The following is a 17,927-nucleotide window of genomic DNA, read 5'->3' as shown; positions in this document are numbered from 1 at the left end:
CTACTGGCTTGGTTAATATTTGCTACATAAGGATTTATTGTTTACTATAGGAAATCCTCAGTATGCCCTTGGATACACAGGCATATGAGATGCTAAAAATTATATAGGTATATTTTAACTAGTTGCAGCTGTTTACATACATTCGAGTGGCAGTATGACTGCTTTAAGGCAAGTCACGTTGCATTTCCTGTATCTGATTATCAACGAAGATTCTGTGCAGAGTCCCAGTGAAGTGAAGGACAATGGTCTCTGCGTGTGTAGTCTACTGGCCTGCTGCATGTAACCATGGCTCTAGTGGTTTTGATAACTCAACCATAGTAGTTCTTCCTTATGTCAAGTGACACAGAGCTGTGCTTCTGGTTCTAATATTCCTACTGAGGACATTGGAGTCTGTATGTGCATTTGGCTGGGGCTTGTTACATACTTTTCTAGATCCTTTTGTAGGATCAGACCTTCACAGTAACTGCTGGATTCTTATGAATGACACTTTCTTTTTGAGTGATACGTATGCCTGGGATTTTAAGACTAAATTATTGACAATGTATCATTTCCTACAGGTTTTCTCGAAACAGAGTACGTTTCTTGGAGAATCAGAGACTCCAGTGTGAGCAAGCAGAGGTGAGTAGTTAAGCACAAACCCCATCAACTTCAGGATAAGAATCTGGCTCAGATTTTATAAACCAGAGCTTTTCCTCTTATTTGTTGCAACAAATGTGCTTTTTGTGACCTAAGGAATTATATTTGCTTGCTACCTCTGTTGGATTCAATATTCTGTCTCCAACAGAGGATAATGTTGCTCTATTAATTTGCAAGAGTCCCACTTACAGAATCTCATTTTGTAGCACAAGTATCAAATTACCTTCAAATATAATGTGGAGAATAGGAAAGGACAACTGGAAAAGAGAGAAAATCTATTAAAATGCAGTTTTATTACCTCTATTGCTGTGTACTAGATTCGATTCTAATCTCTTACATGATGTGAAGAGATTTGTTTCTTTTCATCTATAGTCTTATTTTTCACTTCTTGTCTCTAGGGGCATTTATAAAGCTGGAAAATTAATTTTTAAAGGCTACTTTTCTCCCATCACTGCTCCTATTTTATTAACCATGCTGGCCCTAATAGTGATACACACGTTTCACCTTGTACAAAGCCAAAATTAACTCAGTTTCCTTTGCATGCTGCATCAAGCTGATTACATTGTGATTGAAATATAGTCCATAGTTATTACAGGAAAGTAGTAATCAGTCTGGGTTTTTCGATGAAACACTACTATTACTGGCTTTCATTTTTAATCAGATAGTTCATTTGTAGTTTCTGACTGTTGGATGGGTTAATAGTCCAAAATGATCCAGTTTGCAGATCTTGTAGCTCATTCACAAGTCCCCAGGTTTAAAATAAATTTGTATTAGCTAGTGCTAACAAAACACTTTTATATTAAACATGTGATATGGTTAATTCTCTTCTGATTTCATTCTTAACTCTATTAAGACACACATGGGCTTAAATTGGAGCAAGGCAGGTTTAGGTTGGACATTAGGGGAATAAATTGCCTAGGGAGGTTGTGGAATATCTATCATTTGAGATTTTTTTAAGAGCAGGTCAGACAAACACCTGTCAGGGAAAGTCTCAATAATACTTAGTCCCACCATGAGTGCAGGGGACTGGACTAGGTGACTATGATTCTATGTTCACTAGATCTGAATAGGAAACAGTTTTCCTGTCCTGCAGAAAATTGAGATTTTTTTAAACATTTTTCTGTCCTGAATCAGGATATAAAGTCAAAAAGTTTAAAAAAAAAAATCATGAAATGAAAATTTGAAAAAAAAAAAAAAAACGGATTGGGTCAATCGAAACATTTCATTTCAATTTTTAAAAAAAATACTATAAATTAATTTAAATTCTGAAAAAAACATTTTGAGCCACTTTTTAATTTTGAAAATGTCAGAATGAGATATTTTGACAACTTCAGAAATTTCTTTTCAAAAATTTGTAAAAGGGGAAATTCAGATCCAACTTGTTCCTGCAAACAGTTCTGGTTTTGATAAACTGGCATTTAAAAAAAAAAAATCATAGAAAAATTCCCGACCAGCTCTACTGGTCACCTTTCCTCAATAATAATCAGATTCTGATTTCAAATTTTTGTATTAAGTGAAAATAGCAACTTAAGTTTACTTTTTAACTCTTTTTCGTCTTAGATCTATAGCAAACAACCATCTGCTCCTTCATGTGATCTACTTGTCGTCAATTCAAGTTCTTCAATTCCTGTGTCAGCATTGGTGGGAACTGGCCCCGAGACTCCTCAGTTTTCAGAATTAAGTGAGTAAAATATTTGCATTTTCTCTGAAACATTAGGAAGTTTGGTATAAAATATTTCTAACCTTGTGGAGCTGGAGCCTATGCAGATGGAAATGAAAGTATGCTGGCATTCACATCACATGGATGTGGGACTAGAGGGCTGCAAAACTAATGAAGACATTTCTGAAAATAAGAGTTGCTTGTTGCTGCCATGCCCCGCTGCTGCTATGAATTCAAGCATGTTTCCTCAGATGAATTTCAAATACATGCGAGAGGAAACGAAATGTAGACCATGATGAGAGAGTTCATGAATGTGCACAGTATCAAACAGAACACTGGCCCCAACACAATACACTTTTGCAGGTGTGTACATCTGATGTTGGATAAATGAACTACCATAACAAACTGTATAAAGATGAGGTTTTTTGTGTACATCTCCTGAATGTAGTTTTGGAATGGCTCGCAATTGGTATGAGTGGTGTTATTCCTTTGTAGTGGTCTTTCCTAAAGCAAAGAACCACTGTGGCCAGAACAAGAAATTCCTTACAAGAGAAAAATGTGTATCCAAATGAAAATGAGAGAGTTCTGAGGGAAAGTAGAGCTGCTTTACTATTGTATACGTAAGGTACTTTGTACAAAAATCTGTTGAAGTGAGAGGCTGTGTTTTGAAATAATCTGCCTCCTCCGTTATTAAATGGGGGATCATTAATAATTTACAAGGAAGCAATCTCTGTCATCCATGCCCAAGAATGTCCGTGTAACCATGCACCTACATAACAGCTCTTGCTGGCACAAGTTCAGAAGGGAAAGGCACATTTATCCTTTCTGAACTTCCTCAATATTTTCAGGAAGCCCCTTCAAATCTGCAACATTTTACTTAGGTTGGGAGAGGTAAGAACTCAGAGTAAATGTATTGTTATCCTACTAAAATAAGAAACGGGCGGGCCTCTGGTTTTAAAATATGTTTCCTAATATGCATAGTGCCATTCATTTTTTCCCTCAGGCAATTTAAGATGTCAGGCAGAAATACAATGTATTTCTGAAATCAACTCTACATTCCTTACCACTTTGAAGGCAGAATTATAATAGCCCTAAATTGAATAGCAGCACCTTCAGTATGTATTTCAAAGTAATTGCACAACAATTTTATACCCCTCCAAAAAATCATTGATAAATAATACCCCAGCAAAGACTTAACTGTTTGTCAAATAACAGTCATGCAAGTTTTAATACCAGCTTGAATTTTAGATTGCAGATCTACAGGTGCTGCAGATCCAAGCATCCATCGTCCTTTGCTCTACCCTCAGCTAGATTTACTCGATATAGCAAACGCTCAACAGCCCTCGTAAGTAATATGTTACCAAGAAACTGTAGCATAATGTTTTCAGAGATGTTTGTTCTTTATATTGCTGCTCTGCCACATACTTTTGGAAGGGTCTGTGAACGTTTGGAACGACTTATGATTTGCACACTCCTTCAATAAACCAGGAATGCCTAGCTTGGGCTCTAGATGCGTCCTGCCACACTTTAAAAATAGGTTGCTTCTGTAATACCCTTTGACCAATAATTAACACATTTAATAACCCAGCAGCCAAAAGTATATTTAAAATTTCCCACCTGTCCTCCCAACCCTCACTATCAGGGAGGAACAAATGAGCCTTGCAGAATGCCTTACAGGTCAATAAACTAAGACAGCGTAGGACCTAGGAGAGCAAGTTCCAAACCTTGCAGAGACCGTCCTGGCAGCTGTCCCCTTTTGGTGACCCTAGTGATCTCAGCTCTGGCACAAGGTGACAGGCAGCCAGTAGCAAAAAAAAATCTAATTGTATGAGTTCATGTTCTTCTGTTCATTTCTCAGTGACATTCCATGTGTTAATCTTTACCTAGGTTTGCAACTGAAACACAAAACACAAGCCAAAGCATCCCTGATGGTCATATCTATAGCAACGTGAGTAACAAGGATACTCAGAATCGCGTTCTTCAATGGCAAGTGTTAAAACAGAGGTCTCCTCCCTCTTGTTCTGCTAGCTGTCCAGATGAAAGTAAAAGATCCATCCCACAGCCCTTTTCCAAAGCAATAGGGAACAACCTCAATATGCAGGGCAACTTCCCATTCTCAATACAACGCATTCTGTTCTGAAAGGTTCTGTGTGAGATGCTTGCTGTGGCCAGCTGGGTCGCTGCAGTTTGCCTAAGCCATTACTGTATGAGTAGTATTTAAATAATGGATGTATACAGCACATTGAGATTGCTGTGTGAGAGAGCCACTCTTCAGTGTGTTTACTCAGCTATAAGTTTCCTCTTGCAGACCATCTAGGTACTGTAAGTTTAAAAAAAAAATAAAGAAACTTTAAGAAAGGAACCAACCAGCCAAACACAATGTAGGATAAATGGTGTATGTCATGGGCAAAATATCCCACCCACAAAGGCATGCATTCTCAGTTTAATATGAGGAATGTGTATGGTGCAGGGAAAGAAGATTGGATATAAAAGCAAAGGGAGTGGGGACCCAAATGAAATAAATGACTCGTATCAAACTCTGAAGACAGCCAGAGCGGAGGTTGCTCATCTGTTCTTCAGCAGACCCTTTGGATGGGGAGTTCACCATGTCCAAGAAAGATTGCTGCATTATTATCTATATTCTAGCAGCACCTAGAGTTCAGGGCTATGTCCTGCTAGGTTGAATCTACCGGGTGAGGTAAGATCAACCCTGACCAGCCATAGCTGCAAAGCAGGGTTATAAGGAGAGAGGAAGTTACTCAAGTGATTCTTGCCAAGATTATGAAGGGCTTTCTATGATCACATAAGAACTTGCATTGTATTCTTTGCAAGCAGTGCAAACCTTGGGAGGCTGGCATCACCCACTCCTTCACCCCTACTGTCAAAGAGCAAGTGAACAGCCATGTACAAATCTCACAGCCTCTGGCTCAACGTATCAGAATAGAATATGTACAAGTAAATTATACAGATGTACACTACAGTAATAGAAATATTGGCTCTAGCAGTTTTACATGGAGAACAGCAATAGATGATTGTTTTGTGCTGGCTGACCTGATCTGTAGACTTTGTCTGGTTTTACCACTTTACGAAATAAACAGTATAAAAAGGTGGTCTACCAGCATACAAATTTAAACAGTTTTTTGTTTGCACTGCCTGCTTACATACTAACTTTATTATGATTGATTTCCTTAGCTTGCCACTCTTTTAAACCCAGTGCCTTTGCAGACCGTAAACCTCCAAACTGTTAATGCCTCATCACTGAATGAGACAACACCAGGTGCATCACCAGCAGGTAATAAAGTCATTTTACACTTCAGTCCTAACCTCCACATTATGCATCTGTTTTCCCAATGTCCCACAGGGACCTTGCATAGTGTATCTGAGGGATCACCACAAAAAATCAGTAACAGAAACTAACGTGGTCCAAGGCTCTGTTTGATGACTTTGAGACGTATGCATATGTTTAATATTTAGAGCGTGAAAATGTATTGCGGATAATCAGTTGTCTTATGTCAATACAAGATGCAAAACAAAGCAAACACTCATCAGGCGTGTTATTTGCTCACTTTAAAATATGTGTTCATTTGTCTTTTTCCCCCACCTCTCTTCAGACGAATCAAAGAGCAGTTTACAGGCACCTCATTATTATGAGGTAATGGAATTTGACCCTTTAGCACGAGACTACAGCACAGAGTGAGTAATTCTGAAAATTACTAATCTGCAGTTTCTCACCGCCTTTTAGTAGTGTATGATGGAATGATTGATTGGACGAGAGAGACAAGGTGAGTCAGGTAATATCTTTTATTTAGTGCTGTCAATTACCTGCGTTAATCCCAGACCCTCTGGGCAGGAGGGCAGCATGAGCTGCTCCGGAGAACCCGTCTGGTCAGGCACAGTAACAGAAGCTGCCACCAGAGGGTGGGAAGAGAAGAGGCTCTGGAGAAAGTAATGTGGTTCTCACCCTGGCATTTTCAAAGTAAAAACAGGACGGCCAGGGGCTCGCTGGAGCCTCCATCCCCACGCTTGCAGGGCTCGCCCGAGCTGCCCTCCCCATGCCTCCCGGGGCTGGGGCTGATCCCCCCGCCCATCCCGTGCCACCCGCAGCAGGCTGCGCCCCCAGCTCCGATCCTCCCCAGGCTGAGGTTGATCTCTTCCCCTCGGCCCAACCCCCCTCCAGCTCCGCACTGCTCACGGTGGGGTCTCCCCCTCCCAGCCCTGTGCGGCCCGCAGCTGGGACTGACCCCTCTCCCCCTCCCCCTGTGCTGTCCGGGGCTGAGACTGACCTCCCCCCCCCTCCCCCCCAAGCTCGGGGACTGATCCCCAGTCCCCCTCCCCCGAGCTGCCTGGGGTTGGGGCTGATCCCCCACCCCCAAGCTCGGGGGCTGTGTCCAGGGCTGCCCGGAGTTGGGGCTGCCTCCTCCCCCCCGAGCTTGGGTGCTGACCCCCCCCCCAGCTGTGTGCCTTCCCCGGCTGAGGTTGAGCGGGCAGGGGCAGTGCTGCCTCTAGCTGATCCCCAGGCAGCAGCCGCCGCCTCTCTCAGCTCAGCCTTGCAGCTGGGACAAATGCCCAGGTTTGGCGAAAAAGTAGGGACAGCCGGGACAGGGCCAAAACAGGATGCATTGGCATCCTAGCCAGCCCGGGCCCTATTGTTCCCAGCCGGCCCCTTATTCCCGGGGCCAGTCCCCCTGTGTCGTGTCCCATTGCCCCTAGCTGGCTGCTCACTCTGGTGTACCCCATAGAGAACATGAGTCTGGCGAACTCAGCCTCCCTGCACCAGCCTCTTCTCCCCGGCAATATGATGAGTCCTGGAGTTAAAATCCACCCTCCCTTGCAAACAAGGGCTCACTCAGCTGAAGGGAGCCCACCTAGCTCGGTAAAAGGAAATGAGCCTGGCGCGAGCCAGGTACCAGAAACCACTGGTCCAGAAGCAGCAACAAGACACCTTCCTCACCCTCCTCCTGCACAAGTCATTGCTTACCTCCCCCCTTCGCTGTCCTCCCCCAACACTGAATGCTTGTTTGTCTGAGCGATTGGCTGAACAAGAAGTAGGACTGAGCGGACTTGCAGGCTCTAAAGTTTTACATTGTTTCATTGTTAAGTGCAGTTATTCTTTTTTACATAATTCTATATTTGTAAGTTCAACTTTCATCATAAAGAGATTGTACTTCAGTACTGGTATGAGGTGACTTGAAGTTTCTTTTTACAGTGCAAATGTTGGTTATAAAAATAAATATAAAGTGAGCACTGTACACGTTGTATTCCTTGTTGTAACTGAAATCAATATATTTGAAAATGTGGAAAACATCCAAAAATATTTAAATAAATTGTATTCTATTATTAACAGCACAATTAATAGTGATTAATTTTTTTAATCGCTTGACAGCCCTACTTTTATCATATGTATTTCTTTTGCCAGTTAAAATGTATGAGATTAATCAAATTGACGTAGGCATCAGGTGAGGGCGATTGACATTAATGGGAGTGGCTAAATTCTGTGCAGTTCTTTGAACATTCCTGGGTTAGCTAATTAAGCAATAAACCGGCACAGGGTGTTTTATTAATAGGTAACTGGAAAAATAATGTGCTGAATAATAATCTAGTTATCTAGCTAACTCTTGTTCAATGGCATGAAAAGCTGAACGTACAAGTACTGATCCTAGTGAGGGTAGCCTGCTATATCCTCACAGTGTATACTAGCTCAGAGCTATCTTCTTTTGTAGTTTTAATGTATTAAAATCAGTATGTATTTGTTTAACTTTTTTGTTCTCCAGCCATTTTACTTCTGGAGACCTGAACTAAAATCCTATTTCGTTCAAAAGTGAAAACAAGTTTAGTGGTGTCTCCTAGTGTCCCAGGTGGAGATGTGCAGTATTTTCACAAATTCACCACAATTAGCAGTGTGCTCAATTTTGAACGCTGGCTGTCCTGCCACTTCAACTGCTGTCTAGTAGTCATTTTAAACACTTAAGAGAAATATTCACACTTGAGCAGGATTTCACTGGCACATTTTTGCTGAATACAATGAAATGAGCATGACCTAGTATTTACCCGACTCTTCTTCTTCCAGAGCTGTTTATGAAGAAATTGATGATTATATCTCCAAACCCGAAGTTAAAAAGCATACAGATTGCTAAGAGTGGAAGGTGAATTCTCTTAATGAACATAAAAGTTATTCTCTGATGCGAGCAGTAGACTGCTTTCTGTAACTGACAAGTGAATACAAGGAAAAGTCTTGTTTCCTATTTTGAGCATAGCAACAAATAAGCTCTGGGGTCTTATGTGTTATCCACTTCCATGTGTTATGTTTGGATCTGCTTTCAATTCTGATCACTGCCACTTTATATAATCTAAGTAAGGCCCCATGTCTGCACACACTTATTTTTCAAGGGGACTATTATTGTATGTATTTGCAGGATTGGGGCCTGGAACAGTTTTGTGTGTTTGGGGCCTGAAACAAAATTGTCTACAGAATAATGCACTCTGCTGCAAACTGAAGCAGAACACAAGCAGTCTTCAATTACAGAGGAAAGCTTTACTGCAAGATTAACTAACATGCTGAACTGCTTTGTTTTTTATGTAGCAAACAAAATTAAACAACTATTCATCTACAACAGGGGCGGGCAAACTTTTTGGCCTGAGGCCCACATCGGGTTTCTGAAATTGTATGGAGGGCCGGTTAGGGAAGGCTGTGCCTCCCCAAACAGCTGGGCATGGCCTGGCCCCCCGGGACTCCTGCCTCATTCACCCCGTCCCCCTGCTCCTTGTCCCCTGACCGCCTGCGGACCTCCCCACCCCTGACTGCCCCCTGCCGCCCCATCCAACCCCTCCTCTCATTCCTGACTGCCCCTCCGGGACCCATGCCCCATCCAACCACCCCTTCTCCCTGACCACCCCCGGAACCCCTGCCCCTGACTGCCCCCTGCTGCCCCATCCAACTCCCCCTCTCCTTCCTGACTGCCCCCCCGGGACCCCTTCCCCCATTCAAGCCCCCTGTTCCCCGCCCTCTGACCACCCCAACCTCTATCCACACCCCCGACTCCTCTCCACCACCCTGAACACTCCTGTCCCCAATTCAACTCCTGTTTCCCACCCTCTGACCGCCCTGCCTCCTATCTAGACCCCCACCCCCTGACCACCACCCCGAACACCCCTGCCCTCTGTCCACCCCCCACTGTTCCCTGCCCCCTTACCGCACTGCCTGGAACACCGGTGGCTGGCGGCGCTACAGCCGCGCTGCCCAGAGCACCAGGGCAGGCAGCCGTGCTGCCTATCTGGAGCCAGCCACGCCACCGCGCAGCACAGAGCACCGGGTCAGGTTGCGGCTGTGCGGCTGCGCCGCCCGGCAAGAGCTCGCAGCCCTGCCGCCCAAAGCATTGTGCCAGCAGCGCAGTGAGCTGAGGCTGCAGTGGAGGGGGAACAGCAGGGGAGGGGCCAGGGTCTAGCCTCCCGGGCCTGGAGCTCAGGGGCCAGGCAGGAGGGTCCCGCGGGCCATAGTTTACCCACCTCTGATCTACAGGGACTACATAACTCAATCTGTTTTTTAGCATTAGTACTGTCAGTTGGGCAACTAATGTGAGCGACACCATCCAAAAACCTAGGAGGAGTTCTGTATCTAGGATCCTCCTATATTAGATCTATCGATGGTTGTGTGAATATACTTAGTATGGAACCCTTTTGCCTTTATATGTTGAATGCAGATGTTACTTCATTCTAAAACCTGTTTGGTTGAAGAGTCTATTGTAAAACAAAGGAGAAAAAAAAAAACCCCTACATTTTACGCAAGCTTTCGTTCAACAAACTGATTCATGGGTTTTGTCTTAATAAGGACCCGCTCTGAGTCGGAGACTGAACACTTTCTTCTGGGCTTGTCAGCATAGGAAATGGGTTTTTTTGTTTCTGTAAACTTCTCTGCTTACTTGTATCACACCACATCCTCACTTTTAATTTTAATGTGCCTCTTTAAAAACTGGGTATGAAGCAATCAACACTTTCCTAAGTGTTGTTTTTATTTTTCAGAGTGTTGAATCCTATGAGAAAAGAAAAATACCTGTAGTGATGGAAGAAGAGCAATATGGAAAAGTTATTTGATGACTGAATTGTTTTAAGTACCTTGATCATTAAAAAGTGCTACTTTTATTAGCAGGGTTAAAGTGCCTTCCATATTTACACTGAATGTAAAATTTGCACTTTCATGAAAGACTTAATAGTGCTCTGAATTGAAAGTTGTGATATAAAACTTAGTTAAATAGGTTTTTGTGGCTGGCAAGTCAGATTAGATTTTTTTGAATCTGTGCGTTTAAAGTTCGATTTTATTATTTTAACTTCAAAAATGTAAGCGATATTAAATTATATTAAGTTCACCAACTGTTATACTGTCTTTTATCATACAAAACCAGAGGAAAAACAAATTATCAGTGGAAAACTAAATCTTACCACTTGGACTTCTTACCAGTTGTCATTCATAAAGGGTGAAATACCCCTCATGGTAACACCACCCCACAAATACTTACACTGCTGTGTGTGAATGTAAGGTGTGACAGATATGTGCGTGGGGATGGGCCTCCACAATGGCCAACATGCCAAATTGCTCTAGAGAACAGCTTTCAAGCTTACACAGAGCTCTTCTTTGGGTCTGGAGCTCTGTGTAAGCTTAAAAGTTTGTCTCTCTCACCAACAGAAGTTGGTCCAATAAAAGATATAACCTCACCCGCCTTGTCTCGAATATCCTGAGACTGACATGGCTACAACAACATGCATGCAAGTTGCTCTAGTGCAGACAAAGGCCTTACAGTCAAATCACAGACCCATTTAAAAGAAACATCTTGTCTTTAGTCCGATGTGGTCTCCAGCTTCAGAATCAGGAATGGTTCATTTAAGTTTCATTGTCAGTAATCAGGCCAGAAAACAGAATTTCCCTCCCCTGAACATTTTTTCCTGAATTGGGACAGAAAATCAAAATTTTTCACTGGGTGAAAAGTCTCAAAATTCCATTTTAGAAGAAATGAAATGGAATTTTCCAGCTTGCTGCTCAACTCACTCCAATGCAAAATTCCCAGCCGGCTCTATGGCACTTGGAATTTCATTTTTTTTCAGCATAGCTAGGCCAGTAAAAGCCCTAATGTAGATAGTTATACAAGTGCTTTATAGGGAGACAACTTATTTCATTAACTGGAATAAGCTATACTCATATAAACTGCATTGATAGTAGGGGTGGGGAGGCTCTGCTGCTTAACTATGCTGACACAGATAAAATGGCAAATCTTAAGTGTAGACAAGGCAGAAGAGAGGGATCCATGGCAGTGTTCTCGGATAGGGCCCCTATGCCCCTGGTATTTGCATGGTATGTAATATTCTGAGTTCTTTATTTATAAGGCATATATAACATATCACTGGCCCATAGAGAACTGGGTGAAGTTGGTGGAGGACTCTGGGAGAAATTTTATTATTGGGATTTATTCAACTTTTGTTTGTGCTGCTATGGCAATATTATTGAAGGGGAATAAAGTGTGTTTATTTTGAGTTTCTAACAGTCTGTCTAAAGCACCCAGAGCTCCAAAGGAAGCTCGTGTTTGCTGTAATATACATTTGAAGAAATAAGTCAATGGCTAAATTTCCATAGACTTCTCTGGGGCCAATATTTGGCCCTCATTCTAGAATTTACAATCCTGCACAGGGTAGAGCTTTGCTTAGACTCTCCACACCAAGTAAAAATCATTTCATGCAGCAGAACAATGTAACACTCAGCATAAAACTATTACAATATTTTTAATCAGTCTAGTTCAGATTTCACATTGTGGTATTACAAAAGATACACTGGATGCCAGTAAATACACAGTACAATAATGTTCTTTGTTTTGAAAGAGACTTCCAAGTACTTTAAAAGCAACCAATAATTTGGATATACGTAAAAGTTGCACAAAAAATAGAGACAGGGGAACAACAAGAGCTCCTCTGCATAGCACTGTTCTTAAATCATATACAAATGTAATTTGCAGAGACCTAAATGATAGCAATTAGATATTTTGTCATGATTTCTAATGTGCCCCTTACGGTGATATCTGTATTCTGAAATACTACTTTTGGTATTACTTTTATCACGGCCCATGCATTAAAGGGAGGGGAGGAAGGATGGTCTAGGAGGAAAAGGATACTAGAGTGGGATTTGAGACCTGAGTTCCATGTGTGTGTGAGCTTGGGCATGTCACTTTCTCCACCCTTTGCCTCAGTTCACCCATGCATAAAATGAGGATAACTGCCTATATCACAGGGTTGTTGTGAGAATAAAACCCATTAATGATTAAGATGGTGTGGAAAGCCATATTAATACCTAGAAAGAAGGGCAGGTAGGGAAGAACTATTCTGATCTAGTATTGTATTTCCTGATTGCTTTTGAGATAAGCTACATCACTCTTTCTTTGAGAGTCTTCTGTGAACATTTTTGCTACTTTCTTTGGGGCTTAGGTAGAAACCAGCTATGCAAAACATTAAGCTCTGGTTCAAAACTGCCATAATGTTACTGGGTTATTTTTTATTTTAAGAGCTTCTATGCCATCTTTCAAAGATATCAAAGTCTTCACAAATCAGCCTAATTCTCCTATAAGATATGCATGTAGAAATTATTCTCACATACCACCAAAACGCAGCCACATCTGAGGTGAAACAGCAGCTCTTTAACAGTACACAACACTGTACTGCTGTTTACCAAAACTGAATACCATAACCTATTGGAACTGTGAGAGAAATACTTGTCTAACAAATAGCTCAAATTGTTTTCTGAAAAATAACTGCAAATAGTCAGGACGTCTGTTGTGCATGACATCCAAACCACAGTACCTCTAGCAGCAGTGACCACTGGTATTTGTCAGACTACATTAATTCAGTACAGTCTTAAAAGGGAGAGTTCCACCTAATGAATCATCAACTTCTTTTCCTGCACCACTTAAGTATTCTTTAGTGACCCAGACTGATTTTGTTTCTCTCATGAGGTCTCACAAGATTAGGTAGAATATTTACTAGTAAGGGGTATTCCTTTTCACCTAAAATACAAGATCAGTTAAAGTTGTCTGTCTTCTGAAGTACCATAAGCTCAATCATTTTCAGGTATTAACAGTTTTCGTATCAGGTTTCCATCAACAGAGGACATTACAAACTCCATACCCCCAGATATCTAGTAGACAGATCTGTTCCTATCAATTGAATGTAAAGCTAAATCTGAAAATAATTGTTTTGAAGATTTCCATTTGCACTTAGCCACAAAGATTTCCCTTTTCCTATGTATTCAGACACATTATTGGTCCTTGTATAGAAAGTCAAATAAAATCACACCTTAACAGCATATCTGTCATGGTTTAATAATTTAAAATACAAATTCATATTGTACAGTAGTTCCATGTGGTGTTTCATATCCTTCTTGTGTCTTTGGAAGAATGTGTTTTGCAAAGTTGACAGATCATTTGGCTGCCAGGTACCAGAGAAACTACTTATTCATTGTATAGAAAGTATATTATTGATAACCTGGGAGTGGCAATTTGTGTCCTTCTTTTGCTTCAAAAAAAGTGTAAGAAAGAGTGATCAGATCAACACTGGCCATTCTTGGGTCTTCAGCAAATTCAGGATCTATGAAGAAAAACACAGGCATGTCCACCTCCTCTTGGGGATTAAGCCGCTGTTCTTCAAAACAAAAGCACTGTACATGGTGAAAAGTGAGAACAGTTACAAAACAAATACGTACACGCTGCATGTTAAAAAACAGCCTTTGTATTCTGTTTTTTATACTGCTTCTACTTTAGTAAACTTAAATGTCTAATGGAATGAGATCTGTGATTGTGACGGGATAGCAGGTTCTCTCTTATACTGTGTTTTAACAGAGATCTGGTCCATGATACAAACTTCTCTCCTATTTGTGATTCATGGATCATCTCCCCTCTCTGGTGAGTAAATACCAAGAGGCAATTACAGCAATTGCTTAAACTGAAAAATTATATTAGGAAAGTATTTAACAGTTTTGAAGTGAACAATCAGTACCATATGACTATTCAACCCACAAGTGCCCTCAAGATCGCTAGTGGTCCATCTTTTACACTTTGGGAGCCACTCTAATGGGACTTTTAGTACCCGCCTTCTATGATTTAGCCTAGGCTAAATACGTGAATTGATGCATGCCCATTTGGAAAAGGATAATGTCTGAAATACTGAATTTTTCAGTTTGCCAGCCTAGATTGCCTCACATGCCTTGGAGTTACACACTTCACCTACTTGTATTTTATTGAAATATTGTCCTGCTTCAAATGGAACCACGTTATATGTAGAGATTCCAATTACTGGTTTGTCTGTAGAATTCTTTGCTTTGTAAAATGCCAATGCAGTCTCTCCTGGTACAACCTGTTTAAAGAAAAATACAATTATTGTATTTAATTTAAGTTCATTACACCACTCTCACAAAGTTCTGTAGGACTTAAGTTGCTAAATTTATTCCAGTGATAATTTTTTTAGCTGCCTTAAAGACAGATTCACAGCAAGTTATCTATTTCCTATATTTCCAACATTAGTGAATCTGGAAAAGTGATTGTAAATTAAAAACAGTATTGAGAACTAGCTTCAATATCCACACACAAAATTAATCATAATATGGATACATTTTGGATCTTATCCTACAAGATACTGGACTTCCAGGGTATATCTACACAGCCCATGTCAGTGAGCCTCCCAGCCTAGGTCAACAGACTCGGGCTAGCAGGAGTCCAATAGCCCTGTTGAAAAAAAATATCAAAACACTAATTGCAATAATGAATTCAAACAAACTGATCAAGAAACATGACTGACCTCATAAGAGCCTTTGTTGGTAACCAGTTTTAAACAGTAACAATATTATTGAAGGCAAAAAAAAAAAAAAATCAATACAAAGATCATAATGCAAGAATACTGACAAGAAGAGAAAGTGCCCTATTTGACCTAAGCCCCAATGCTGACGGGAATTGCTTTGGCATGCCAGCGTGAGCCCTGCAGGCTTCAATGCCCACCTGCATTGTAAAGTGCAAGACTGGGGCCCCAACTTGTGTTTTTACCCTTGTTTGCAGCCCATGCAATTTTTATTAACCTTTTCAAAAAAGGATCTAAGAAAGTAATCTACAAACCACTATGTACAGCGGCAACCGAGAAAAATATCTGGTAAGGAAAAATATTTTAATTACTGTTTTTCAATTTAAGAGGCAAAAATCAAACACCTACAATTATTTTTTAAATTATTCAAAAGCCCTTTGACAGTATCCTTTAAAGCTGTGACATTAACATTTATTAATTCAAATGAAAGTAGCGTCAATCATACTAGTCGAATGAGTGGTGAAAAATAAGACTCCCATCCTGTAACTACGTATGAGTAGTCCATGAATAGGCTTACCTATAGTCTTGATCCTGAAAAGGCTCATACCCATGTTTAAATTTTTTCAAGATCAGAGCTAATGTACTGTGTTAGCTCCTAATACAAACAAGTTTTAAAAAGTTAAGATTTGAAGCCTCAATTTTTCAGTTTTGTAAGGTTTTTTTGTAGTTTTGATAATCGTTCTATAATGTCTAAATGAATTGTTGTGCAAGTTTCTTACGTATATTTCTGTTTGCTGAGGTCTAAAATTCCAATGTAGACTTGCATGCACATCAGCATTGAACGTGACCTTAATGATGCGATCTTTAACAGGTTCCATAGTCTCAATCTGGTCTGAATCATGGCCTGCTACTGCTGACCCACCTAGTCCAGTAGCCTTTACAAAAAGAAAAGTTGTAGTAAGTGGTATTAAAATTGAAAACTTGATGGTATTTGAGGTACCAGAAAGTAAACAATTTCAACCTCTGTAGAAAGAAGGTTAAAGATAACAATAAGATCTGGTCAATTGCAGAGAAGAATTGAAAGTAGTGTCAGGTACTATTCTTCCCTAGGAGTCCCCTTACCAAACCTATTTCTTTTTCATTGATTTTTTTTTCCCCTTTCCCATTTATGAAAGATTCCATCCAAACACCAGACTGCAGTGGGAAAAGTCAAAATTACCATACACACAGTAAACAAACTGGGGAAAAAGTAATTTTGTTACACTGCTCTTTTGAAACAATAATAAATAAAAATAACTAGGCAGGTGAATAACAGGGTCTTAGCCATTGACTAGACTCCTAGGTGCTCTGATAATACCATCAACAAACAGCAGCAAGTGGAGGGCACGGATTTAAAATATATGGGGCAGAGGGAAGTGAGAACCTTGGGCCCTGCTAGAGCCTGATATTCAGGTACATCGATGCCTATGGCAGGGCGAAGAGTATGTACACCGCACGCCCACCTAGCATAGGTATAAACAGCAGCGCAGACAGAGTCAAGGTTTAGGTGGGGAGCCTGCCCTGCACAACTGAACCCTAGGCTATAAACCCTAGACAGATCTCTACGTGCCCACCACATCCACACTGGTATTCTTAGCCGTGTAGCGTCCTGCTGCTCGGTGCCTTCCCTGATGCCTCCCCCCGCCCCCGGCCAGACCCAGCAGGGACAAGAGCGGGCGCAGGCTGCCTGTCCCTGCACTGGATAGGGACAGGGGTAGTGTATGCACTTGACCCACCGCCTTCAGCCTGGATGCGGCTGAGAGGGAAGGGGGGCAGCGGCCCTAACCCTCCCAGAGTTCTGGGCTTCGCTTGGGGGCACCGGGGGGCCGGGCCGGCCGGCGGGGGAGTCCTTGGAGGGGCGGGGGGTCCTTGTCCCGGCCCTGACCTGGCAGTAGAGGCGGTAGAGCGGCACGGCCGCGTAGGACATGCCCACCATGCCCACGGCCGCGGCGGCGATGTAGGTCAGGACGGTCTTGTTCCTGCGCCTCCACTCCTGCTCCTGGCCCCGCGTGAAAGGGTTGGGGCGCGCCGCCCCTCGCGCCTGCTGGAGCCCCGGCCAGGCCTGGCGGCGGGGGGCGCTGCCCGGGGTCCCCGGCCCGCGGGCGCCCCATTGGCTGTGCGGGGCCGCGGTCCGAGGGCACTGGCCGCAGGCCCAGCCCCCCCGGGCAAGGGGCGCCCCAGCGCCTCGGGCCCAGACACTGAGCACGCGGGGGCCCGATCCAGCAGCCACGCGCGGCAGCCGAAGGACCCCGAGGCACCTCCAGCCCCGCTCGCCCAGCCCCATCCTCCCCTCTCACGTGACGACCCGGCTCCGTCGGGCAGGGTGACACTTCCCACATGTGACGCGCTATTCTCGCGAGATTCGGAGGGTCAGGTGGTTGCGCGGCAGGGACCGAGCAGTCTCCAGACTCGGTGGCGCACAGTCTACGGCGGCCGCAGGGGGTAAGTTCGCGTTCTCATTGCCCCGCCCCCCCGCCCCCAGCAGCTGCGGGGGCGCCCGTCGGCTGGCGCGTGTGGCTCAGCGGGGTTTCTCTGTCACTTTCACCAGGGCTTTGTGCTGAGACGGTGCCTCCCCACACAGCTCCCAGGGGCGGGGGGAGCGCTCCCTATGGGGGCATGGCAGGGGCGGGGGGAGCATCTTCATTGGGGGCATGGCAGGGGCGGGGGGGGCGCTCCCTATGGGGGCATGGCAGGGGCGGGGGGAGCATCTTCACTGGGGGCATGGCAGGGGCGCAGGGAGTGCTGCCATTGGGGACATGGCAGGGGCGGGGGG

General features: G+C 43.1%; 3 protein-coding genes across 12 annotated transcripts in view; 2 read left to right on the top strand and 1 right to left on the bottom strand.

Moving 5' to 3' along the window:
* The window catches only part of TOM1L1 (target of myb1 like 1 membrane trafficking protein), a 35,066-nt gene extending 24,406 nt beyond the window's left edge, over positions 1-10,660 (top strand). For all 4 annotated transcript variants that reach the window (XM_043528428.1, XM_043528427.1, XM_043528429.1 and 1 more), the window contains 8 exons: positions 558-618; positions 2,197-2,317; positions 3,545-3,641; positions 4,184-4,244; positions 5,489-5,588; positions 5,908-5,989; positions 8,364-8,439; positions 10,315-10,660. In XM_043528428.1, the coding sequence (XP_043384363.1) occupies positions 558-618; positions 2,197-2,317; positions 3,545-3,641; positions 4,184-4,244; positions 5,489-5,588; positions 5,908-5,989; positions 8,364-8,430 (589 nt within the window). In that variant the 3' untranslated portion in view covers positions 8,431-8,439; positions 10,315-10,660. The remainder of the gene's footprint in view (positions 1-557; positions 619-2,196; positions 2,318-3,544; positions 3,642-4,183; positions 4,245-5,488; positions 5,589-5,907; positions 5,990-8,363; positions 8,440-10,314) is intronic.
* Positions 10,661-13,622: 2,962 nt separating this feature from the next.
* LOC102932819 (cytochrome c oxidase assembly protein COX11, mitochondrial) lies at positions 13,623-17,593 on the bottom strand. 2 transcript variants are annotated; one of them, XM_037914680.2, is made up of 4 exons: positions 17,040-17,593; positions 15,895-16,050; positions 14,552-14,677; positions 13,623-13,982 (listed from the first exon to the last, which is right to left on the bottom strand). In XM_037914680.2, the coding sequence occupies exons 1-4, from the start codon at positions 17,436-17,438 to the stop codon at positions 13,800-13,802; spliced, it is 864 nt and encodes a 287-aa protein (XP_037770608.1). In that variant the 5' UTR covers positions 17,439-17,593; the 3' UTR covers positions 13,623-13,799. The 2 variants fall into 2 exon arrangements, with proteins under 2 accessions (XP_037770608.1, XP_043384366.1); XM_043528431.1 differs by lacking the exon at positions 15,895-16,050 and having other exon boundaries at positions 17,040-17,587.
* The window catches only part of STXBP4 (syntaxin binding protein 4), a 143,919-nt gene continuing 143,496 nt past the window's right edge, over positions 17,505-17,927 (top strand). For 2 of the 6 annotated variants that reach the window (XM_027825191.3, XM_037914671.2), the window contains exon 1: positions 17,578-17,596. The gene's annotated coding sequence lies outside the window, so the exon portion shown is untranslated. Of the gene's footprint in view, positions 17,597-17,927 lie in introns of all 6 variants that reach the window. The other 4 variants (XM_043528425.1, XM_037914673.2, XM_037914675.2 and 1 more) reach the window with 4 other exon arrangements.

Source organism: Chelonia mydas, chromosome 14 (genome assembly GCF_015237465.2).
Source record: "Chelonia mydas isolate rCheMyd1 chromosome 14, rCheMyd1.pri.v2, whole genome shotgun sequence".
Lineage (NCBI taxonomy): Eukaryota > Metazoa > Chordata > Testudines > Cheloniidae > Chelonia > Chelonia mydas.
This window is presented reverse-complemented; position numbering and strand designations above follow the sequence as displayed.